At 34.6% G+C, this 27,858-nt stretch overlaps 1 protein-coding gene across 1 annotated transcript; it reads left to right on the top strand.

Annotated features, from left to right (window-relative positions):
* The first annotated feature begins 1,281 nt into the window (after positions 1-1,281).
* On the top strand, positions 1,282-3,867 carry LOC133330579 (protein lin-7 homolog C). The gene is made up of 4 exons (XM_061539017.1): positions 1,282-1,318; positions 1,372-1,638; positions 1,694-1,827; positions 3,718-3,867. Exons 1-4 carry the CDS (start codon positions 1,282-1,284, stop codon positions 3,865-3,867), a joined length of 588 nt encoding a protein of 195 aa, XP_061395001.1.
* Positions 3,868-27,858: the final 23,991 nt, after the last annotated feature.

Genomic DNA, 27,858 nt, shown 5'->3' with positions numbered 1-27,858 from the left:
TGTTCACTCAATGTAAGTTTGTATGTGTTTGTTGCATTGCGTGGTTTTATATTTATCGGGATCGGTGTTGAGAGTTTCTCTCTCTTGAGAGAGTAATTAGAGTTGCGCTATTTTTAATTTTGTAACAAGCGTACTTTTTGTTCACAAAAGGTACGAATTGACATAAACGTACCAAAACAAAAATTATATTTTTTATTATTCGTGAATACATTTACGCTTAAATTATAACATATATTATTTATGCAAACAACTGGTATAAATATTGGCCAATATTTCTCGATAATTATGATTTATTATCATTTGAAGTAGAATTTTAGGTACCTTTTCGTACTTTTTTGTTCCTACCTGTGGCAATGTTTTCCAACACAATTCACAATTTACCACAGAGAGATAGAGAGACTCTCAACACCGATCCCGATCCCGGCAAATATAAAACCACGCATTGGTAGATTGTTCGTAATCTAGGTGTTACCAGATCGTCTAGAAACTTCTGTAGCGACAGGCAAGGCTCATATAAATAGGGGAAATGGCAAGGCAATTAGTCAGTTGTGAATCAGATCGCGATTTGAAACATTCAAGAAACGTAAAGCTGTAACGTAAAGTTGTGTCAATAAAGTCATTGTAATAATCGTAATCAGAAAGAACCCGCGTTTTATTTAGTACGAACTGTATTGGGAAATAAAACAACGTCTACACGGGATTAAGTAAAATCCAAGAACGTAACAATAAGTTTTAACGCCCATAGTAACGTCTGGAGAACAATGTGGAGCATTAGAACATATGTGGCCTGTCCCCGTACTGCAAGAATCGACTATATTTTACGATTCGTCAAGCTTGTTTTCGAACTCCGGTTTTTCTTTATTCTTTTACAATCAACTTACATGCAAAGCCTGAAGTCCTCTTATGTGTTTCTCCCTTTAACGCTTCAAAATTTAAGCAAAGTGAACCCTTTTTTTGGCTGTGCTAAATTTCACGCTTTTGTAACAAATTAAAAAAGGAAAATAACTAGTGATATTTCATGGAAAACGTTAATCGACCTGTTCAAATTTTAGGGAATCTTGAAAAAATTGAGCGCGATGAGTAATCTTTTTTACAGTGTATAGCACGACGAGTAATCATTTTACAGTGTTTAGCATGACAAGTAATCATTTTACAGTGGATAGCACAAAACAACTCTACACACCAGCAACCCAGTTCAGTCAGTTTATGGATATCTAAAAATAGTAAAAAAAATAGTTGTGGTCTATACCAAAGGATTTTGATTTTGAAAAAAACATAAGAATGGCTGATGTATGCGAACCTTTAACACTTGCCAGAGGTAAGTGGTTTTAATTCGCACAATATTTACGTCTAATATATATTTTTTTACAGATGTTAAGCGTTCAATTGAATTATTGGAAAAACTTCAAGCTAGTGGAGACTTCCCGACAACAAAATTGGCAGCTTTGCAAAAGGTCCTGCAAAGTGATTTTCTTAATGCTGTACGTGAGGTGTACGAACATGTATACGAGACTGTTGACATCCAAGGATCCCAGGATGTCCGAGCATCTGCAACAGCAAAGGCCACGATAGCTGCATTCGCCGCAAGTGAAGGACATGCTCACCCCAGAGTAGTAGAATTACCAAAAACAGAAGAAGGTGATCTGAAATTAAGATATGCGTTTAAAATATGTATTTAACAAGAATATTACAGGACTTGGTTTCAATGTTATGGGAGGTAAGGAACAAAATTCACCAATATATATATCTCGCATTATTCCCGGGGGCGTAGCGGACCGTCACGGTGGATTGAAGCGTGGAGACCAACTTCTTTCAGTGAATGGAGTGGTAAGTAAAAACATACAACATAGATAATTAGCAAATATATAGACAATTTGTTTTAAAAAACTGATTTTATTTACGAATGCCAATATGTTGTGTATCCACCTTGTGCGTCGTAAAGGTATTTATTGTCTACAAATTCGAGAAGTGTTTTGGTATAATGATTTACAAAATATTCCAGAATAAGTTAATTTATAAATGTGGAAGCCTTAGCTTCCGAAGGAATTAACTTCTTAAAAATTATATTCATTCTTGCCTCCAATCTCTAGTTTGTTAAAGTGATCTGAAGCTATAAAACTATCGATATTATTAGGTATGTTTGATAACCCAATAATTTGTAACCCATGTTCCAACAGGCAATTAAACAATGATCTTCGTACATGTATTAGGTTCATATGTTCACTTGACACTTGATTTAATAGAAAAATCCAATTTCTTCTTATTATAGTTAGAAGTTTTGATTAAGTACTTTTTATTCCTGTTCTTATTTTTTTATAAAATAAACTATGGTTTTTATTCATTTTATTAATAGAATGACATATCAAAAATCTTCATTATTTTATTTTGGTTTGTCTTACATTTTTTTGTTGTGTTTGGTTTATACCAACGCTTATACAAAACTTAACTATTTTGGTAGTTAAGTTTTGTAGACGATTTATAGGACAAGTCATACGACGACAATAGATTTTTCTTTGTTATTATATCGTTACAACAGAGCAAGCAATGTCAATATCGCAATTATATAATATGTAAACATATATGTTATATAATTTTTAGTCCAAATTTTTTATTTTTTATTTTATTCTTAAATCAAAATGCATTTTGTCAAGTCTTTACGGTTTCTATTTTTTTACGAAATAAAATTGCCGTTAAGCCATACCGATAGATATGAAGAAATTGTCATTATTTTTAATTTGAACATGAAAATGTGTATAGAGTATAATTCTATCGGTGATCTACAAGGGTTATTGTGTATTCTGGAAAATAAATAATAAATTAAAATAACCATATTCATTTTTGAATTTTTTTCCACATCTTGGCATAAAGCAGCTTATTAATTACCAGCTGATATTACTGTAAAATGATTTCTGAATAAATGTTTATTGTAAATATTCAGTAACACTCTCTCTTCTACTAAACTTTTGCGTATATGAACAACATCCTGTAATAATTGGTACAAACTATGGGGTAAACGAACATATCTAAGTCTTAATTTAGATTAGGCGAGTTTACTTGCGGCAAGTCTTTGTTTGTTGGAGAGAGGGGCAAGGAAATAGAAATGGAAAAAAATTGCTCGTACCGACAATTTTCTGGCAATTCGTTTTGTGTATTTCGTATTTGTTGACATTTTATATTTATTTAAATGTGAAAAACTATTGACATCAAATGAAAAAAGAAATATTTTCGAAACCGAATTGCCTTGTATAGACGCATGAAGCATGTTCAAAAGGGAACGATAATAATTGCCGCAAGTAAACTCGCCTAATATAAATCAGGACTAATGTTGTATGTACAAACTTTACTTTTTATGTGTAATTTTTGTCAAATGAAGAAAAAACTTTTTTAATAAATAACATTTCTACTAATTTTTCTAAATTTGTACTAAATTTAGAGTTTTGAAGAATTTCGGCTAAACATAAATATATTTAATCAATTCAAAATTAAAAAAATAACAAAAATATAATAAAAAAGAAAATGTTGGAAAAATTTTTATATCAGAACAATACCAGCCGCAATGACAAGTGAGACAATTTTTTATTGGAAATTAGTACCAAATTATCTGTGATGTCGTAAATCTTCACAGGTTGTAGCAGTTTGACATTTTTTTTTAATCCTGTTCCATATTATTTTCGTTTAGAAATATTTTGCTAATACACCTCTTTCAAATCTTTAAAGTCTGTTGAAGGTGAAAATCACGAGAAAGCTGTGGAGCTTTTGAAACAAGCTGTGGGATCAGTTAAACTTGTCGTTAGATATACTCCAAAAGTTCTAGAGGAAATGGAAATGCGGTTTGACAAACAACGTACCACTCGAAGGAGGCAATAAGTATATCTGTTGGCAGTAAGTATGTCTGTAATTTTAAAAACTATAAACTAATAAAAAGTCACAAACATTATTATAATGCTGTTAATTTTTATTGTAGAATAAAGCGAATTTGGTTACGGATATTCAAGCCAATATGCCTGAAACTAATATCACCGGCTACTAATGATATTACACAATACCTATACAAGTATAATAATTATATATTTATGTTGTCAAACTTAAGAAAATAAATATCAAAAGTGATTGGCTCATCCTATGTATCTTGTTCTTTTAAATTTTTTATTTATAAATGTATTTTGTAAAAAGGGTATTTTAAACATTTAGAATTTTTCTGAATGAAAATTAATATTTTTCTTTCACTAATTGTGAAAAAATGCCATTGTTCTAGGCATGGAAAAATGAAATTAATTTTAAATTCCATTAAATAAGGGGACCCCCCATACTCGGGGTCAAAAATGCTTTTAATTTAATTGGAATCTACACTAATTCAAGAATGTCCCTACAAATTTTCAAGTGAAAATCTCAAGAACTCTTGAAGATATAGCCGATTTATTGTGTCAGCATCAAGTGACGGCTATAGGGCTTCTCAAACTTTAAACGCGTTTTTTTTCTATTTTGCGAATGGCGGGCACGATAACTCAAAATCTAATAACCCAATCGATTCCAAATTTTTACACGTTTCTCTGTGAGTGTATAGCTATCTTATAAACTATGATAAAGCCAATCGGTGAATATCTTGCGTATTTTATAATTTGGATTTTGTCAAAAATAGCGATTTTCCAAAAAAAAAAAAAAAAAAAACAATTTCAAAGGTCCGCCATTTTGTTAATTTTAGAGCGAAGTCAATAATCATAGTTCATACGAGAGTCAGACATGTACTCTTTCTAACACCGTTGGAATTTTCGGATTCCGATGTTCCAGTGAGGAATTATCATGCCCACCATCAAAGATAAGGACTTCTCTTTAATTACAAAAAACAACAACAAAACAATTACACAACATGTGTAATAGCCTAGACAGACGACAGCCTTAATTCAAATTAATTTGTACACTATCCTTCTTTTTATGTGTTGTTAATACACAAAATAAAACTGGACTTAATAATTATAATATGGCAATGCTGTCGAAAAGTAATTGACTGCAATTTTTTTAAAAATTAGAATGAAAAACAAAGCAAATTTCAATATTCATTTAAATTGGCAGTTGCTGATAGCGCAAGTGCTATACGTATCAAATGACAGAAACATGTCATGCATTCGTACAATTGTACGAAAAACTTTCATAAATGCAGAAACGTTTTAATTTTTTAATTGAAATGTCGAAACACAATTTCTATTCAAAAATAAATTTGTTAAAATATGAAAAATAAATTTCAAATCTTGGAAAAAAACAATTGAATTGTTTACGAAAATAGTGTATGGTGACCAATTTGTGTAGTGGAAGAAATGTAGAAAATAAACCATAATTTCCAAGGTTTATTCATAAGGTTAACAGGGAGGCGAATTCGTAGTCTTCATTGACTGTCAAATTTATTATTTAAATAGTAAACCATGGTTCTGGAACAGACCAATAAAAGGTAACAGCAAAACCCAGCTGATTTGATTCCAACGTAATACTAATATCAATATGAATATGAAAAATTATGTTTTTAAAAATCACCCAACAGGAAAATTGGCAACGCATACAATTCGAAATTGTTCTTTATTAAATGTCCTCCTGTATTCAATTTATTCAATCTGCCTGCTGGAAAAGTTTGTGGAAGAAAATCTTTCTTCATGGAATAACTCGCAATTCCCAGCACTTTCATATGAGTTACAGATATAAATGGCAATGGCTCAATTATAGGAAAGATGTGGAAGCGATAGAAACATAAATTTGATAGATTTTCATTCGTGTTTTTCAATTGTATTTTGAGGATTCCAAAATAAATATAATTTGTTTGTTTACATTTTTCTGTCAAATGACGTAGTCTTCATTGACTGTAAAATTTATTATTTAAATAGTAAACCATGGTACAATTATAAAAGGTAACAGCAAAACTCAGCTGATTTGATTCCAACGTAATACTAATGTCAATATAAATATGACAAATTATGTTTTTAAAAATCACCCAAAAGGAAAATTGGGAACGTATACAATTCGAAATTGTTCTTTATTAAATGTCCTCCTGTATTCAATTTATTCAATCTGCCTGCTGGGAAAGTTTGTGGAAGCAAATTTTTCTTCATGGAATAACTCGCAATTCCCAGCACTTTCATATGTGTTACACATATAAATGGCAATGGCTCAATTATAGGAAAGATGTGGAAGCGATAGAAACATAAATTTGATAGATTTTCATTCGTGTTTTTCAATTGTATTTTGAGGATTCCAAAATAAATATAATTTGTTTGTTTGTTTACATTTTTCTGTCAAATGACTTTGACACTAGTATAACTTACAACAACAAATTTCCATGTGGTTGTTGTATCGTTTGTTGTACAACAACACTTGCTGTTACCTTGTATTATTATACCATGATAATAAACAAACAAAAAATATTATTATTCCAACCAAAATATTTGTGCACATTATTATCATTACGTTTTCTTGAAATATATTTTGAGTCTTTATCCTGTTCTGGTTGGTATTTCGCGATTAAAATGTTGACAGCAAGAGAAGACTAAGGCATTAATTCGCCTGCCTGTTAACCTTATGAATAAACCTTGATAATTTCTAAATAGGATTTTCGCTCCAAGTACAACTTTTGACAATAGGTGTAGGTGCAGTGTTGTACTTTTGAACGAATTCGCCTTTTGGATGACCTGATATTTTATAATAAACCGACAGCCCATGGGACCTATTTTGGGCACTGCTGCATTAAATTGATTTGACAAACGTAAATTATTTCCTTCGAATTAAAAATCGAGATGAGTCCCAAAACTAAATAAATTAGTGTTGAGTTTATTATAATTATAAAATTACGCAATGAACTAACATCTTTGCGTGAAATTGGTACAAGTCACTGTTCTATACAATACACCATTAAAAAGTCTAATTCCACTTTACTCTCAACACTCGTTTTTTACTCAGCGCTTAAACGGCATTTACGTTAGAACTTTTTACCGGGTTAACCTACTTGATGTGGATTTATTTGACATATATGCAAATTATTTGACAATTGAAACCCACTGGGTTAACGAAATCCGGTTAAATGTAAACGTACTATTATTTAAATATTTTTCTTCACAAGAACTTCCCTGTCAAAGGTTTTATAAGTGATACTCATTAACTTATTATAAGGATTTACAGTTGCGGTCAACATGATAGCAGCGCACCTTACAATCAATATTTGGAAAACTGTGATGGGAACATTCCAAAATAATTTTTTATGGTGAAACTGGATCCGGGCAATATGTTAGACGTCCAAAGAACAAACAATCGGATCCCTAAAACCATCGAAGACGTTTTGAGCGTTTTTCTCGTACTGCAAAGTTGGACCTAGATATATCTCACAAAAATAAAAAAAAAAACAGAAGACGGGTGATTTGGCTTTGGGAAATTCCTTAGATTTCCCGCTCCTACCTCAATATAAAAATAAAAACCAATCATGCCCCAAATATGTACGTTGTAATGAAATTAAAAACACTGAAAAAACTCAACAATCTTTCAACATATTTCTGTTATCGAAAGCAATCCAAGGAATTTATACGTAAGGTTTTGTCGAATGCCAAAAAAAAAAAAAAAAAAAAAAAAAAATTAGGCATGGTACTATATTTAACACTCCATCCAACATAATTAGTTTCAATCTATACAAACTACCCAAAACTGTTGAAATTGGCATCATAAATTGCAAGGTTAATTTATATATGTACTCCTAACCCGATTCAATTTAAAAACTGTTTTAACCTCGGTCACACAAAAAAATTCTGCAAAATGTTAAATATTTTAAGAAGTTTGAGTAAATTCAATCCCTCCCATTTACATACATTTTACTTCTACTTTCATCAATTGGGTCCTATCAATTAAAGTTCAAATATGTTTAAAAATTGAATAACAAAATCCATCTTACTCTTGTGAATACAAATGGGCTAAAAAACAGAATCCTGAATTAATCATTAGGTATATTTGACAACATAATTTGTACAAAGTGTTATTGATTGCATCACTTTGTGATAGTTTTGAATTTAAAACCAGTGAGCGGAGCGTTATAGTCGGACGGGCCAACTACATGATACCCTACATAACTAACACTGAAGTCGAATATTTTGTTGTTTAGAGTATACATATATAAATTATTTTCCATACTTTGAAACATAATTGGTCTGTTCCCGTACAGCAAGAATCTACTACTTGTTACTACGATAACGAATTTTCCTTTATGATATCGAAGAAAATAGTAAATTCTAGTAGATTCTTGCAGTACGGGAACAGACCAAATGTTATGGCGACCAAATTTTGGAAATGAAAATAGTTGACATCAAGAAATAACTACACAATTTATTTGAAAATAGATGGAATCAAGAAAGAAATGAATAATTTAATTGGATTCAATTTTTTTTTTCATATTTTGCAGAGCCACTTATTAGGTATTTAAAATAAATAAAAATAGTAATATAAATACAGTCGAATTCGGATAAGCGAACGCTGGTTTATCGAAAAAATCGGTTAAATGAAACTAAAAATTATAATCTAATATTTGGGATGAATTTTCAAACGCTTTACTTCGCTTAAAAGAAAAGCCGGTTAATTGAAAATCTGTATAAGAGAAAGACTTTTTTGTTGCAAAATACCATATATATGAAACCAGTCCCGTTTAAGAGAAAAAAAATTGTCATTTTTGTATAGGCGACGAAATTCATTAAAATTGTTTATGTGCAACCCTTAAAATTATTGTGCACATTTTTCCAACCATACTAACTAAATGTCTACGAAAAAAGGAAGTTCTTACCCAATTCATTTTACGATTTATTCATTTCATGATTTTTCAGATATTGATTGAAAACTTCGTTTAAGCGTAACGAGTTTCGCTTATCCGAAGTTCTTTTAATTGAAAATTCTGCATAAGAGAAACAAATTTACTGAAATTACGCGTTTTCGCTTAACCTAATTCGACTGTATATGTATATTGCTCTGTTCGCAAACCTGCAAGAATCTTGTACTAATCGAAATTGTTTTAGATTTCTCTTTATACATTTCGAAAGGTTTTTCTCTTTAAATTCTGAAACCGACAATAGTGTCTCGAAATTGTTAAGCACTGCAAAATATTTCCTATACGACTTGACTGGAAAAAATAAACACCTTTATTACGGTAGGCGTAGTCGTTGTATGGCAGCTCTCGTATGCGTAGTCGTTTTTTTATAGAGAGTCGTAAAAGTAAAGAAGAATAAAAACACAAGAGTTTTCTTAATATAGTAATTCAATGGTTTATTGATTGTTTGGTTGTTGGTAACGAAATTACCTTACTATGCACAACGATATGCGTGGTTGTCTGTCCGACTGACAGATTGATTCTCCTTGATGCTATTATTTACCCGAAACGATATTCGGGGGCTGAGCCAAATAGGACGCATCAGCATTTGTCGCGATACCGTCTTTTTCTGAAGGTCGCTTTGCAACATTATTTTCCAATAAATTTGTATGAATAAAGTTAATCAATTTCTTTTTTGACATTTTGTGCCACGATTTTGAAGAAATATCAAACTTTTGATTTTTGACTCTAACAGATGTGGATGATACATGTTTCGAGGGACGAAAAACAGGGGCTGAAGCTGACAACGATTTTGAAGAGCTTGACGAAGCCGCTGGAGTCACAATTGTAACCGAATTATTCATTTTTAAAGACTCCCGATGTAATAAAGTGTGGTGACGTTGACCACATTTCGAACAATTAGTCTTACTAGTACAAGTTACTAGTTTGTGCCCTTTTGACAAACAATTTATACAACGATATTGTTGCTTTACCAATGCAAACCTATTTGCGGGGGATAATTCATTAAATGTGTGACATAAATGAAGGTGGTGTGGATTCTCACGACATAGAGAACACGATTTTTTAATTGAAGGAGGGGACAATATTTTTGAATTGGGCTTACTAACTGTATTCAGCGATTTCGATTTTTTGAAAGGAATGGATGTGCTTCTGTAACTTTCCAAACACACGAGCGTGTTTATCCTATGTGAAAGAAAGATGTCTAAATCTTTCCACGAGGAAAGAACCGATTTGTTTTTCACTCTTTCTTCCCATAAAGTTAGAGTAATTTTCGGCAAACGTTGTTGACAAACGAATACGAGAATTGGATCCCATTGATCCGTTGGTACATTGTATGTCAACATTGAAGATATACAACTGTTGATTCCGCATCGAATCACTTTCAAACCAGATAGTTTCTTTGTCGAAAATGGGAATATTAAATAACAAGGATAGTTGCCGATTTACAAAAATTCGAGTATTTTCGAATTCTGCGTAAAGTGCTTTCCAAGCTAGAGAGAAACCACGATTAGTTAGAGGAAATTGTGAAATAACAAGGATAGTTGCCGATTTACAAAAATTCGAGTATTTTCGAATTCTGCGTAAAGTGCTTTCCAAGAGAGAAACAACTTTGTATTATTTATAAATATGGCGCTAAACAAGTCCCGAAAGGATGGCCAAGCAGAAAAATCACCATCAAAAGTATCAATATCAATAGGAGGCAAGGACAAAAACACAAGAGTTTTCTTAATATAGTAATTCAATGGTTTATTGATTGTTTGGTTGTTGGTAACGAAATTACCTTACTATGCACAACGATATATGCTCGCAACGATATGCGTGGTTGTCTGTCCGACTGACAGATTGATTCTCCTTGATGCTTAAAGGAGGCGGCCAAAACAAGTGACAATTATTAGTTAAAACGTCAAAAGCGCTAACCCAAGGTTGGAATAAACCGTAGCGCATACATTTTAACTAATAATTGAAGATCACAACAGTGGTCAATAAAAAGTATTATTTTTATACAAATCTAAATTAAACAGATATTATTGAAGAAAATACCAATACCAACATTCGGTATAATTAATTGAATTAAATGGAATGTTGTAAGTTATGATCATGGCCCAAATATCAGATTAATTTTTGTTCAGAATGGAACAATAATAATTTGCGGCAATTCTTATTGTTCCATTCTGAACAAAAATATTCAGATATCATGAAAATATTAATGTTTCAGTTATTTATGACAACCAGAAAACAAGTAGCTGGACAAATTTTATATATCTTTCCCCAATCGGTTATTTGAATGATGTTCCACCGAATTTCGATGTCAATACCAACATTCGGTATACATTTTATGATAAAGCTGTCCATGGTGCGCACAGTGGGTAGAGTGATGGGTGGATTTTTTGTTTTTATTTTTTGTTATTTAGTTTGTAAGTTAAATTGAGTTCTTAATACTCTTCAAAATTGTAGTCCGGGAGCAAGGTATTTTTAATCAATTTTATGTAATAATTACATTTTTCCAACTTATGTTAAAGTATGGCGCTGAATACAATTTTTATACCCTTCACCACACTGTGGTACAGGGTATTATGTCTTTGTGCATATGTTTGTAACAGGCAAAAGGAAACGAGATAGACCCATGGTTCCTTTTGAGAATATGCATAGAATCACTTTTTAAGTCATTGGATGAAATTTTGCACAGCTCATTTGTTTGGCCCAAGGACGAACCCTATTGAAATTGGGAAGAATCGGTTCAGATATAGATATAGCTCCCATATATATTTTCGTCCGATTTAATGTAAATGGTGTACCAAAGTCCCTATATATCTTTCGATTTGGACGAAATTTGATATAACGTACTGAATTGGGCCTAGAGTGATGTCTGCCAAATTTCGTGAAAATCGGTCCAGATTTAGATATAGCTCCCATATATAGTTTCGTCCTATTTACTGTAAATGGTGTACCAAAGTCCCTATATATCTTTCGATTTGCACGAAATTTGGTACAACGTACTGTGCATAGAAATTACCTTACTATGCACAACGATATGCGTGGTTGTCTGTCCGACTGACAGATTGATTCTCCTTGATGCTATTATTTACCCGAAACGATATTCGGGGGCTGAGCCAAATAGGACGCATCAGCATTTGTCGCGATACCGTCTTTTTCTGAAGGTCGCTTTGCAACATTATTTTCCAATAAATTTGTATGAATAAAGTTAATCAATTTCTTTTTTGACATTTTGTGCCACGATTTTGAAGAAATATCAAACTTTTGATTTTTGACTCTAACAGATGTGGATGATACATGTTTCGAGGGACGAAAAACAGGGGCTGAAGCTGACAACGATTTTGAAGAGCTTGACGAAGCCGCTGGAGTCACAATTGTAACCGAATTATTCATTTTTAAAGACTCCCGATGTAATAAAGTGTGGTGACGTTGACCACATTTCGAACAATTAGTCTTACTAGTACAAGTTACTAGTTTGTGCCCTTTTGACAAACAATTTATACAACGATATTGTTGCTTTACCAATGCAAACCTATTTGCGGGGGATAATTCATTAAATGTGTGACATAAATGAAGGTGGTGTGGATTCTCACGACATAGAGAACACGATTTTTTAATTGAAGGAGGGGACAATATTTTTGAATTGGGCTTACTAACTGTATTCAGCGATTTCGATTTTTTGAAAGGAATGGATGTGCTTCTGTAACTTTCCAAACACACGAGCGTGTTTATCCTATGTGAAAGAAAGATGTCTAAATCTTTCCACGAGGAAAGAACCGATTTGTTTTTCACTCTTTCTTCCCATAAAGTTAGAGTAATTTTCGGCAAACGTTGTTGACAAACGAATACGAGAATTGGATCCCATTGATCCGTTGGTACATTGTATGTCAACATTGAAGATATACAACTGTTGATTCCGCATCGGATCACTTTCAAACCAGAGATAGTTTCTTTGTCGAAAATGGGAATATTAAATAACAAGGATAGTTGCCGATTTACAAAAATTCGAAAATTCGAGGAATTTGTGAATTCTCCTTTCTTTGTCGAAAATGGGAATATTAAATAACAAGGATAGCGTAAAGTGCTTTCCAAGCTAGAGAGAAACCACGATTAGTTAGAGGAAATTGTGAAACTATTTCTCGAGCTTCTCCCGATGTTTTATGTCCCAAATAGAACAAACGTTCGACGTCAGACAACTTTGTATTATTTATAAATATGGCGCTAAACAAGTCCCGAAAGGATGGCCAAGCAGAAAAATCACCATCAAAAGTATCAATATCAATAGGAGGCAAGGACAAAAACACAAGAGAAATGTTCTATTTAAAACGTATAGAGAGTAATTCAATGGTTTATTGATTGTTTGGTTGTTGGTAACGAAATTACCTTACTATGCACAACGATATATGCTCGCAACGATATGCGTGGTTGTCTGTCCGACTGACAGATTGATTCTCCTTGATGCTTAAAGGAGGCGGCCAAAACAAGTGACAATTATTAGTTAAAACGTCAAAAGCGCTAACCCAAGGTTGGAATAAACCGTAGCGCATACATTTTAACTAATAATTGAAGATCACAACAGTGGTCAATAAAAAGTATTATTTTTATACAAATCTAAATTAAACAGATATTATTGAAGAAAATACCAATACCAACATTCGGTATAATTAATTGAATTAAATGGAATGTTGTAAGTTATGATCATGGCCCAAATATCAGATTAATTTTTGTTCAGAATGGAACAATAATAATTTGCGGCAATTCTTATTGTTCCATTCTGAACAAAAATATTCAGATATCATGAAAATATTAATGTTTCAGTTATTTATGACAACCAGAAAACAAGTAGCTGGACAAATTTTATATATCTTTCCCCAATCGGTTATTTGAATGATGTTCCACCGAATTTCGATGTCAATACCAACATTCGGTATACATTTTATGATAAAGCTGTCCATGGCGCGCACAGTGGGTAGAGTGATGGGTGGATTTTTTGTTTTTATTTTTTGTTATTTAGTTTGTAAGTTAAATTGAGTTCTTAATACTCTTCAAAATTGTAGTCCGGGAGCAAGGTATTTTTAATCAATTTTATGTAATAATTACATTTTTCCAACTTATGTTAAAGTATGGCGCTGAATACAATTTTTATACCCTTCACCACACTGTGGTACAGGGTATTATGTCTTTGTGCATATGTTTGTAACAGGCAAAAGGAAACGAGATAGACCCATGGTTCCTTTTGAGAATATGCATAGAATCACTTTTTAAGTCGATTTATGCATGTCCGTCCGTCCGTCTGTCCATGTATTTTTGTGAGCAAAGTACAGGTCGCATTTATGATCCGAATTGGATGAAATTTTGCACAGCTCATTTGTTTGGCCCAAGGACGAACCCTATTGAAATTGGGAAGAATCGGTTCAGATATAGATATAGCTCCCATATATATTTTCGTCCGATTTAATGTAAATGGTGTACCAAAGTCCCTATATATCTTTCGATTTGGACGAAATTTGATATAACGTACTGAATTGGGCCTAGAGTGATGTCTGCCAAATTTCGTGAAAATCGGTCCAGATTTAGATATAGCTCCCATATATAGTTTCGTCCTATTTACTGTAAATGGTGTACCAAAGTCCCTATATATCTTTCGATTTGCACGAAATTTGGTACAACGTACTGAATTGGGCCTAGAGTGATTTCTGCCAAATTTCGTGAAAATCGGTCAAGAATTAGATATAGCTCCCATATATAGTTTCGTCCGATTTCATGTAAATGGTGCACCAAAATCCCTATATATCTTTCGATTTGCACGAAATTTTGTCACAACGTACTGAATTGAGCCTGGAGTGATGTCTGCCAAGTTTCGTGAAAATCGGTCCAGATTTAGATATAGCTCCCATATATAGTTTCGTCCGATTTCATGTAAATTGTGCACCAAAGTCCCTATATATCTTTCGATTTGCACGAAATTTGGCATAACGTACTGAATTGAGCCTAGAGTGATGTCTGCCAAGCTTCGTGAAAATCGGTCCAGATTTGGATATAGCTCTCATATATAGTTTCGTCCGATTTCATGTAAATGGTGCACCAAATTTCGATTTCGATTTGCACGAAATTTGGCATAACATACTGAATTGATGCTGGAATAATGTGTGCTGAGTTTCGTGAAAATCGATTCAGATTGCGATATATATATATATATATATATATATATATTTTCGTCCGATTTAATCTAAATAATGTACCAAGTTCTTACGTTGCATAGCGTTTTAAATTTAATCCAGAATAATGTGTGCCAAGTTTAGTGAAAATCGGTTGAGATTTAGATGTAGCTCCCTTATATTATAGATTGATTTTAAGTAATTGACGCACCAAGGAACCAATATATGGCTGATAAGAACAAAACGTACTGAAATCAGTATAGCCTAACCTGTGACAAGTTTCGTTGAAATCGGTTCATATTTGGATATAGCATCCATATATAAGTAAATTGTGCATCAAACTCCTCATATTTGTTAGATTGACATCAAATTTTTCACAACGTACAAAATTGAGTATAGAATAACGTAGTTGGGGTTTCTAGAATACAGACCTAGCCCAACGGATGACTTATTGATATTTGTTTGACGTCGATTTACATACTTTTGTTCCATTGTAACAAACGAATGACATGTTTATGGATAGATCTAGGTCGTTTCACATGTAGATAAATAGCACATATTTTATTTCATACAATTTCATGATAATAGTCCTGTTTAATATACTCATAGTGGTGAAGGGTATCATATAGTCGGCCCCGTCCGACTTTACTACTTTCCTTACTGGTTAAATATATTTTATTACAATAACGTGTGTCTATTTTTTTGATTTTTGTGTTTATTGGTATAATTTTCAATTAAAAGAATATTAAAAAATATGAACTAAATAGCATGGTGTAGGGTGGAAGGGAACCATAAAATTATATAAAAATACCAAAAATCGATTCGAAAAATTTCAAAATTTATTTATCGGCAAAGTTCAGTTCAAAAAGTCGTTCAAAGTATAAAACATACAATGACCAAAAAAATATAGAACTTGCCGTCTGTGCAAATTTACAAAACAGATCGAGCCTCAAAAAATGTAGAAAAATCTTAAGATACAACGATACACAATGAAATATTCTTTAAAGATTTGGGAAACGACGAGATCATATACGGTGTGCGTCTTAGAGTGGCCGCAGCATTATAAAATAAGGATGAGGTTCATAGATGGTTTGGAATATATGAGTTTTGTTGGCTTTGGAAATTTAGTATTCATCGAAACAAATGGTTAGGTAATGCTAAGAAACTATGTTTTGAAAGTTCAAACCTTATTCAAATGATGTTATTAATATTGCGCATTTTTTTAGAAGAAAGGTATTAAAAATCAGATTATAAGGGGTCGAATGTCGGAAATTAGTCACTTCTAAAATTCACGGTCTTCGTGTCAAAGTAAAACTAGAAGCCTACTACGTCTTTTATGCTCGATTTTTAGTGTATTTTGAAGGTTAGTTCTAGTTTTAATGCGCAAACTGGTATTTCTAAAATTCGATTATAAGATTTTTGCAGTCTCGAAGTTGAGTAATTTGATATATATTTTGTATATGTGGTATGCACAGCTTCAGAGAAATACTAATCCAAAGATGAATTGAATGATATGGGTACCGGCGATCAGTAATGGTTTTTACGTTTCGGACGCAATAAGATCTTTTTCATGAAAATCCATTCACTAGAACGGCGGCAACTGGGCATTCAAAAACACGAAATTTTGCAAAAAAAATTTCGAAAATATCGCGGATTTATTTGCGTTTTCTGTGGATCATTTCCGTTGCAATAAATGACCTTTTACGGATTTTGAACTGTTGCGAAAACATAACCTTAAAAACTTTTTAGATTTCTCTTTATACATTTCGCAAGGTTTTTCTCTTTATATTCTGAAACCGACAATTGTGTCTCGAAATTGTTAAGCACTGCAAAATATTTCCTATACGACTTGACTGGAAAAAATAAACACCTTTATTACGGTAGGCGTAGTCGTTGTATGGCAGCTCTCGTAGGCGTAGTCGTTTTTGATCGGTATTATGTAAAATTTACGACATTCTGTTACAAAACCAAAGCAAAAAATTTTTAGAATATTGTATTGTAAGAGTCTTACCTAAAATTCAACTAGCTCGTTCGACGTTTTTCACCACAAAAGCAGAATACATGTACTTATATGAATGTTACCGAAATACGTCGAACGTACAACGTTTCATGTTGAAGATATGGATTCGAAGTATTTGGGTAATACGGCCGTACACAACATTTTGCCATAGTGGGGAAGTTGAATATCTTTGTACTCTCCGTCGGAGGGTAGGTAACGTTGTAAAAGCTATGTTATTTTCTTTGTTTTCTAATTAATTTTCTCGTAAGTGTAATTCTTATAAATAATTAGAAATTCAATAAAATAAATTCTAATGTAACAGCTTATCAGTAAATATTGTTAAAATTCAATTTTAAGAATTTTTTATATTTTTGCATGCAGTCGTCAAAAGAATTTTGAAGAATTTGGTCACCTTAATAAATCTGATGTAGAGATCAAAAATAACGATTACAAATAAATGATTTAATTACATATTACATAAAAATACAATCATGTATATCAAAAATAATATTTAGTTGATTTATTTCTACAAACGTACACATTTAAATGTCCATATATATTAGAGATTTACAATTTCTTTAAATACGTTAAACAGCTTCATGAATGTGACTTGTTTTTCAATTTCTTCAAAAAGTCCTTTGCCTGTTTGTCACCCTGGCGGTACTCCAAAGCACGAATTGTGTCGGAACCTGAAAATAGAAGAACGTGTTGTAGTTACTACAGGATGTAAATTGACAATATTAATACAATGCAAATAATAAAAAATAGTGAAGAATACACAAAAATATTGGCTTGGTTCAAGAAAAAGGTATTGCAAAATAATCATATGATATATATTTTTTTCGGAGTGAGTCCGACTTCGGTCAATGTCATGTTGATATTTTGTGTATGTGTTAATCAAAAAAAATATGTGTATACATATATTTTCAAAACTTACAAGTAGGTTAGTTATTTCTTCGTACATGAATTATTTGATAAATTGATATTATTGAAGAAAATACCAATACCAACATCCGGTATAATTAATTGAATTAAATGGAATGTTGTAAGTTATGATCATGGCCCAAATATCAGATTAATTTTTGTTCAGAATGGAACAATAATATTCAGATATCATGAAAATATTAATGTTTCAGTTATTTATGACAACCAGAAAACAAGTAGCTGGACAAATTTTATATATCTTTCCCCAATCGGTTATTTGAATGATGTTCCACCGAATTTCGATTTCAATACCAACATTCGGTATACATTTTATGATAAAGCTGTCCATGGTGCGCACAGTGGGTAGAGTGATGGGTGGATTTTTTTGTTTTTATTTTTTGTTATTTAGTTTGTAAGTTAAATTGAGTTCTTAATACTCTTCAAAATTGTAGTCCGGGAGCAAGGAATTTTTAATCAATTTTATGTAATAATTACATTTTTCCAACTTATGTTAAAGTATGGCGCTGAATACAATTTTTATACCCTTCACCACACTGTGGTACAGGGTATTATATCTTTGTGCATATGTTTGTAACAGGCAAAAGGAAACGAGATAGACACATGGTTCCTTTTGAGAATATGCATAGAATCACTTTTTAATTCGATTTATGCATGTCCGTCCGTCCGTCTGCCTGTCCATGTATTTTTGGAGGCAAAGTACAGGTCGCATTTATGATCCGAATTGGATGAAATTTTGCACAGCTCATTTGTTTGGCCCAAGGACGAACCCTATTGAAATTGGGAAGAATCGGTTCAGATATAGATATAGCTCCCATATATATTTTCGTCCGATTTAATGTAAATGGTGTACCAAAGTCCCTATATATCTTTCGATTTGGACGAAATTTGATATAACGTACTGAATTGAGCCTAGAGTGATTTCTGCCAAATTTCGTGAAAATCGGTCAAGATTTAGATATAGCTCCCATATATAGTTTCATCCGATTTACTGTAAATGGTGGTTTCATCCGATTTACTGTAACGTAGTTGGGGTTTCTAGAATACAGACCTAGCCCAACGGATGACTTATTGATATTTGTTTGACGTCGATTTACATAATTTTGTTCCATTGTAACAAACGAATGACATGTTTATGGATAGATCTAGGTCGTTTCACATGTAGATAAATAGCACATATTTTATTTCATACAATTTCATGATAATAGTCCTGTTTAATATACTCATAGTGGTGAAGGGTATCATATAGTCGGCCCCGTCCGACTTTACTACTTTCCTTACTGGTTATTGTAAATTTAGACAATACATTATAGTCTTAAGTATTACTTACTATTATTAACACACTTTATTATTATAACGTTTTGAAAATAAGGCTCACTAAATTAAATTTGAATTTGAACAAAAATATTCGCATTTTTAATTTTTTGTGAATGTTTTTTTTTTCATTTTTGTGGAAATAGAAACAAATGGCAAAAATGTGTCAGCTGTTATTGATAAATGTCGATAACGGGAATACCAATTTACAAAAGACTTTCTACGACATCGTTTGTTTTTTTGTCGAAGACCACATATGGAAATAGGGGTGATTGTTTGAAATTGATAGATGAATTACAAATTAAAAAGGGTTGTCAATATCGATTTCACCAATGAGACTACCTTCCATAATTATGCCATGGTATTTAAAAACTATTTTTTTGATTTTTGTGTTTATTGGTATAATTTTCAATTAAAAGAAAATAAAAAGATATGAACTAAATAGCATGGTGTAGGGCGGAAGGGAACCATAAAATTATATAAAAATACCCATGGTATAATAATAAAAGGTAACAGCAAGTGTTGTTGTACAAAAAACGATACAACAACCACATGGAAATTTGTTGTAAGTTCTACTAGTGACAACTCTTTTGACAGAAAAATGTATACAAACAAATTATCATCAAATTATTTTTATTTTGAAAATGAAATATTTTCGAATCTTCAAAATAAAAATAGAAAAACATGAATGAAAATCTATCAAAATATTTCTATTTCCACATCTTCCCTTTAATTGAGCCAATATATATGTTAACAGAAAATGCTGGGAATAGCGAAAAAGATTTGCTTCCTCAAACTTTCCCAGCAGGCAGATTGAGTAAATTGAATACAGGAGCACATTTAAAAAAGAACAATTTCAAATTGTATGCGTTCCCAATTTTCCAGTTGGGTAATTTTTAAAAACATAATTTGTCAAATTCATATTGACACTAGTATTACGTTGGAATCAAATCAGCTGGGATTTGCTATTACCTTTTATAATTGTACCATGAAAAATACCAAAAATCGATTCGAAAAATTTCAAAATTTATTTATCGGCAAGTTCAGTTCAAAAAGTCGTTCAAAGTATAAAACATACAATGACCAAAAAATATAGAACTTGCCGTCTGTGCAAATTTACAAAACAGATCGAGCCTCAAAAAATGTAGAAAAATCTTAAGATACAACGATACACAATGAAATATTCTTTAAAGATTTGGGAAACGACGAGATCATATACGGTGTGCGTCTTTGAGTGGCCGCAGCATTATAAAATAAGGATGAGGTTCATAGATGGTTTGGAATATATGAGTTTTGTTGGCTTTGGAAATTTAGTATTCATCGAAACAAATGGTTAAAAATGGTTAGGTAATGCTAAGAAACTATGTTTTGAAAGTTCAAACCTTATTCAAATGATGTTATTAATATTGCGCATTTTTTAGAAGAAAGGTATTAAAAATCAGATTATAAGGGGTCGAATGTCGGAAATTAGTCACTTCTAAAATTCACGGTCTTCGTGTCAAAGTAAAACTAGAAGCCTACTACGTCTTTTATGCTTACTTTTTCTAAATTTTAACTGCATCTACCTTTAAATGATGCTAACATTTTGAAGCTCGATTTTGAGTGTATTTTGAAGTTTAGTTCTAGTTTTAATGCGCAAACTGGTATTTCTAAAATTCGATTATAAGATTTTTGCAGTCGCGAAGTTGAGTAATTTGATATATATTTTGTATATGTGGTATGCACAGCTTCAGAGAAATACTAATCCAAAGATGAAAATTTTGTGCGATCAATTTCCTAAAAAACCTATTTTTCGGGCCAAATTTTTAGATCTGTCAATTGAATGATATGGGTACCGGCGATCAGTAATGGTTTTTACGTTTCGGACGCAATAAGATCTTTTTCATGAAAATCCATTCACTAGAACGGCGGCAACTGGGCATTCAAAAACACGAAATTTTGCAAAAAAAAATTTTTGAAAATATCGCGGATTTATTTGCATTTTCTGTGGATCATTTAAGTTGCAATAAATGACCTTTAACGGATTTTGAACTGTTGCGAAAAAATAACCTTAAAAACTTCAGCCGAAAGAGAGATGTACCCAATTTATCTCAAAAATAGTGTGAGCTGGGTCATCCATGGTTCTTAATGGACCGCATTGAAATAGGTATAGATCGATGTATTTTTTTAGGGTGCACACCGAAATCGCGCGTAATGGCATATGGAGTTTTCGGAAATTATTCGCGTTTTACGAATTTTTGGGTACTTTATTGCAACGTGTAGTACTTCTTAGCTGTCAAATGAAATTTCGCAAAATATTCATCTATTGGAAGATAACCTAAGTATTTTATGGAAACCGCATGCGCATCAAACGTGTTTGAGGATTATGCGATTTAGACGCAATTTAAAATGTATATTTAATAATATAGTTTTATTTTAAGATGTATTCCTATTTATAGAACCCCACGATTTATTGGAAGGGTCTTATTATAATATGCAAAGTGTATACTTATACACAAGAAGTGATTATTTTTTGATATGCCCGTTTTTCATTGAAATTCGGGTAATATAACCCCAATTTTTTCTGAAATTTCTTGTATAAACTTAAGAAATAAATATGACGACATTATTTCTTAGAGCCAAAACTAATAATTTTCCCCGATATCTTGTTTTGTTGTCGCTGTAATTTACAATCCGCTATACAGACTTGTGTGATTTTTATATTATTAGATTTATCGTGGTGTTTAGATTATGTAGATATTTTTAAGTGAATACATGTCATTAATATAATGAAAATAATGAAGCAAGCTTCCATATTTTTATTATTTTTTCTCATATTTCGCGAAAATGTGCAAGTTTTTGGCGATTTTTGTAATATACTCATATTTTACGAAGGAAGTCATGTATCAACATTTTCGGTCAATATAATAAACGGCGTAATTTTAAGATTTTTTTCTTATGCCCAAAATTAAAACCTCGATAACTTTTGCGCGCATCAACCAAAAATTTGATCGCGAACGGATTCGGAGTCAGGATATTTTTCTCAAAAAAAATCAAAAGCCTCAACCTGTTTTTCTCCCGAGGGAGTTTGTCGGTCTCCTACCGTGCGCGTCCCCAGGTGGCGGATAGGGGGAAGTTGGATGATCAGACTATCTCATTACTATCAGCTAAACCCTGATCACCCCACTTTAGGGCTTTTTGCCCCGCGGACCAAAACTTACTACGGGGGTGTTCCCCTAAAACAAAAAACAAAGATAGAAAGCAAGGAAGATAAAGTAAAAGTTATGGTGCAAAGCCTAAATAACTCAGTACCGGCGGGTGACGTTGATCCGCCAACGAGTCACGCCCCGTCGTCATCCAGCGATCGTGAGCAAAAATCTCCTACAGATGTGGGCACCTTGGCATCTGTAGTCGAGGGTATCGCTACAAGCACTCAGTCAGCAGGCACAAAAAAATTAGACTTCGGTCACCACCGGGGAGGCGAAAGCCTTACCCAACGTTCAGAGGCAGGTGGAGACTCAAATTCTAACTCCGGGTCTGACCAAGAAAGTAAGACCGATATAACCGCCCTAGAATGCCGGAAGAGAGAAGAGGCCGATAGGATGGTGGAAGAAGTGAGCAAGGACATAGAGAAGCTCACAACAAAAAGAAAGCAGCTATCTGGGGCACAAAGGCGAAAACTGGCCAGGATGAACCGGAGAAACAAAATCAAACAGGAACGGGATGCCCTGAAGGATAAGCCTGACCTTCCCTCCACTTCCTCGGAAGCGGCGAAGAGGGTTAGGAGCAGACCAATGCCAAACCTGCAATAAAGAAAAAGAGCTTCACGTCGACCGATAGCAAGAGACGGCTTAGCATGACCCCTAGTCAAGGAGGCTGTCCACAGAATCCAACGACTGAGGGTGGCGAAGCTGGCTCTAATATCGAGAAGACGGGCGCTACACCGAAATCTTCCGTCAAGACAGGGAATCCCAAAAGGAACGCCCGGCCTTCGCGTAAGAGGAAGGCAGTAGCAACAATCGGTAAGGAGCCGCCGTATTATGCAAAGGTTGCCAGAAGGCGCTACAGGGACGAGCTCTGCTATACTGTAATCGATGAACGTAGTGTATCCGGTAAACTCAAAAAGGAGACACATGATGAGGTGATGAATGCGTTCTACAAAAAGATCATGAAGCACCTGCGGCAAGGAGGAGAGCCCATAGATTTGAATAGCTGCGAATTCAAAGGGAGCTTCCTAATGTGGAGTTCGAGTCCTCAAAGAGCATTGAGGTCACTAAGAATTTAGCGGCGAGTATTGCCCCCACGAGGACGAGGCAATCAAATTAAAGCTTGTGAGGAAGAGAGACATCCGCCACCTACAAAAAGCTACGGTCTTCGTCAGAGGCTGGGGCAGCGACTTCACGACAGAGGACATGCTTCAAGTCTTTGGTCTGCAAAACAAGACACTGCTGGTGAAAAAATGGGAAGTCTTCCACAGAGAGGACAACAAAGACGGGACTCTCCTTGTGGTAGGCTTGGACAGGTCTTCAATGGCAAGTCTGGCCAAGACTAAAGGCAAGGCCCACTACGTGTCAAACGCTGTCTACTTCAAGATCGAGAAGATAACAGACTCCCAGAAGATCGCCTTTTGGATGAAGAATGATCGAAGTCATCCAAATAAACCTCCATCGGAGTGAGACGGCAACAATGGCTCTGATGGAAAAACTAATTAAAGGTAATGTACACATCGGTCTAATCCAGGAACCATGGACTGTTAAGAACAAGGTCTCTGGATTAAACCACATACATTGCCAATTATTCTATGCAAATACAGCTTCCCGACCGAGATCCTGCATAATATGTCACAAAAACGTATGCTGTCAACAGAGTTGTCAACACTGAAGCATGGGAATGGGAACATAAGTTTACCTCCCGTTTGACTCGCCGATACTACCACCAACGGCGGAGCTGCAACGACTGGTGAGGAGAGCAAAAGAAACAGGTAACGAAGTACTGATTGGTAGCGATGCTAACTCACACCACATTGCGTGGCGTAGTACAAATACTAACAAAAGGGGTGAACCCCTCTTAGACTATCTTAATACTAACAACCTAATTACTCTTAACATAGGCAACAAACCTACCTTCGTTAATAGAATTAGACGAGGTACAAGAATGGAGAGTCTCACAAGAATATTCCTTCTCGGACCACAGATATATTAGGTTTAAAATCCTACGGCCACCGCCGAAACCATATACTTTCGAAACAGGTCCAAAACAAATTGGATAAAATCCGGTAAATTACTCAAAGAGAGGCTAGGGCAACATAACTATGACAGCCTAAGCACTGACGATATAGACAAAAATGTCAATAACTTAGCGGAAGCAATAGTAAAGTCCTTCGAAGAAAGTTGTCCTCTTCGAGAAAGGAAATCTGTCTTCGAAAAACCCTGGATGATCGGTGAGATTCGAAATAAAGGGAAAGAGGTCCGAAAACTTTATAATAGAGCACACCGCAAGAAATCTACAGTATACTGGGACAACTTCCACGATAAACAGAAAGAATACAACAAAATGACAAGAACCGCCAAACGCAACTCCTGGAAAACCTTCTGTGAACAGGTCGATAGCGTAAACGACGTCTCAAAAATAAAACAAGTTTCTGTCAAAAACCCACACTCAAGCCGAAACGATGGTAGACAGTGATGGCAACAGGATGGAAACAACTGAAGTCACAAAAAGGCTTCTGATGAACGCCACCCACCCACCGAAGCCATCCATAAGCGATGCCGTTACGGTAACAGGGGAAGCAAGATCTGTGGAACCTAAGATCGATGAATCAATGGTACGAGATGCTATAAAGAGCTTCTCATCGTATAAAGCGGCAGGGCCAGACAACGTCTTCCCTGCTCTTTTACAAAAAGAGGTCGACTATATATCACATGTATAAGGTTTGGGTACACACCCAAGGCCTGGCAGGAAGCCAGGATAGTCTTCATACCCAAGCCCGGCAATGCAAACTACGCAACACCAAAAGCCTACCGGCCAATTAGCCTTACTTCATTTTTACTCAAAACCATAGAACGGACAATCGACACCATGAGCAGCATCCCCAATGACACGCTGAAATATAAACAACATGCGTACGTAAAAGGGAGATCAGTGGAAACGGCTTTACATGAGGTAGTACACCACAATGAAGGAACTTTCGATAAGAAAATGTACACTTTAGCAGTCTGCATTGACATCGAAGGAGCCTTTAATAATGTCAGCACCGAAACACTTATCCAATCCTTAGAAGCCTTTAGTGTTGACCAGGCAATTATAGACTGGGTCAACCATATGCTAAGGAATAGATGGATAAACTATAGCCTACAAGACATAACTATCAGGGACAAAGTAGGACAAGGGACACCGCAGGGAGGGATACTGTCACCACTCCTGTGGATCACCACTATCAGTAGTCTCTTAAGGAACTTAACCGAGGATGGTTTTGAACCAGTCTGTTATGCAGACGATGTTATAATACTTCTAAGGGGAAAGAACCCTAACTTACTATGCAGGAAAACTGAAAAGGCGTTAAACATCGCTTTTAAGTGGGCGAAGCCGAGGGGTCTAAACGTAAATCCGGACAAAACGGAAATATGGCTCTTCACTAGAAAGACAAAAATAGGAGAGTATGAAGAACCAATATTTCAAAACAATGTGATAGCTATATCAAATAAAGTCAAATATCTGGGTGTCATTCTAGATAGAAAACTTAGATGGAAAGACCACATACATCAACGGGTCGAAAAGGCCCATAGATGCTGGTCTTTGTGTAGAAGATCCGTGGACTCTAAATGGAGTTTCAACCCAAAGATGGTACACTGGATCTACAAGAGCGTTATTAGGTCAATTCTAACTTACGCGTCTGTAGTCTGGTGGACAGCAATGGAAAAAAATGTAATGTAATATCACTACAGAAGGTCCAAAGAACTTGTTGTCTAGGCATATGCGGGGCAATGAGACAACACCAACCAGGGCATTGGAAACTATATTGTATATACACCCAGTTGACATCCAAATAAAATACGAAGCGGTCATCGCAGCTTTAAGACTTAAAGCCATGAACGAGTGGATCGACAACGAACACAACACACCGCACGATCGGATACTCAATTATCCACTTTGAGTCAGATCGAATACCTGAAACAAGAGTAATCACCTGAACAAGAGTAATGTGTGAAATCCTGATACCGGACAGAGACTCATGGAACAGCGGAACACTAGCACACATGCCTCCGGGGAACTATTGTTACAGGATGGCTCCCGGCTAGCGGGAAAGACGGGACTGGGACTTTTTATTGACCGGGGACTGAAATCTCACTTCGCCTGCCAGATCACAATACGATCCTACAGGCGGAGGTTCAAGCTATAACGGAGTGTCTAAGATGGTTAAGCTCTAACTCTGGGCATAATAACATAAATATCATGACAGATAGCAAACATGCTATTAATGCAATAACATCCAAAAAAGTTACATCAAAAACTGTATTGGAATGCATAAAAACAATAAACAAATTCTCACGACTTGGTCTTGTACGTATAATATGGGTACCGGGACACTCAGGAGTCATAGGAAACCAACTCGCCAGACGTGCTATGGACCTAATCAACATAGTTGTGAACAGTGCAAAACCTTTTAGCACTTCACGTCTAGAAATGAGGTCATGGGCGAAAGAGGCGCACAAAACACTCTGGAAAAACGAGAGGATTGGAAAAACACAAAAATCTTATGGGGAGACAAATATGAGGATAAGACTAAGCAAATACTTACGCTAAACAAGCAGACTGATAGGCGTTCTCACAGGACATATTAACCTGCAGTCACATTTACACAAGATTGGGTGTTCGGGAAGCAGCAGGTGCAGAGCGTGTGGGGCAGAGGAAATGTGCAAGTTTTTGGCGATTTTTGTAATATACTCATATTTTACGAAGAAAGTCATGTATCAATATTTTCGGTCAATATAATAAACGGCGTAATTTTAAGATTTTTTTCTTATGCCCAAAATTAAAACCTCGATAACTTTTGCGCGCATCAACCAAAAATTTGATCGCGAACGGATTCGGAGTCAGGATATTTTTCTCAAAAAAAATCAAAAGCCTCAACCTGTTTTTCTCCCGAGGGAGTTTGTCGGTCTCCTACCGTGCGCGTCCCCAGGTGGCGGATAGGGGGAAGTTGGATGATCAGACTATCTCATTACTATCAGCTAAACCCTGATCACCCCACTTTAGGGCTTTTTGCCCCGCGGACCAAAACTTACTACGGGGGTGTTCCCCTAAAACAAAAAACAAAGATAGAAAGCAAGGAAGATAAAGTAAAAGTTATGGTGCAAAGCCTAAATAACTCAGTACCGGCGGGTGACGTTGATCCGCCAACGAGTCACGCCCCGTCGTCATCCAGCGATCGTGAGCAAAAATCTCCTACAGATGTGGGCACCTTGGCATCTGTAGTCGAGGGTATCGCTACAAGCACTCAGTCAGCAGGCACAAAAAAATTAGACTTCGGTCACCACCGGGGAGGCGAAAGCCTTACCCAACGTTCAGAGGCAGGTGGAGACTCAAATTCTAACTCCGGGTCTGACCAAGAAAGTAAGACCGATATAAACGCC

Source organism: Musca vetustissima, unplaced genomic scaffold (assembly GCF_032173495.1).
Source record: "Musca vetustissima isolate MV318-11 ecotype Yass unplaced genomic scaffold, APGP_CSIRO_Mvet_v1 utg91462, whole genome shotgun sequence".
Taxonomy (NCBI): domain Eukaryota; kingdom Metazoa; phylum Arthropoda; class Insecta; order Diptera; family Muscidae; genus Musca; species Musca vetustissima.
The sequence above is the reverse complement of the archived record's forward strand: the minus strand, read 5'-3'. Positions and strand labels throughout refer to the sequence as shown.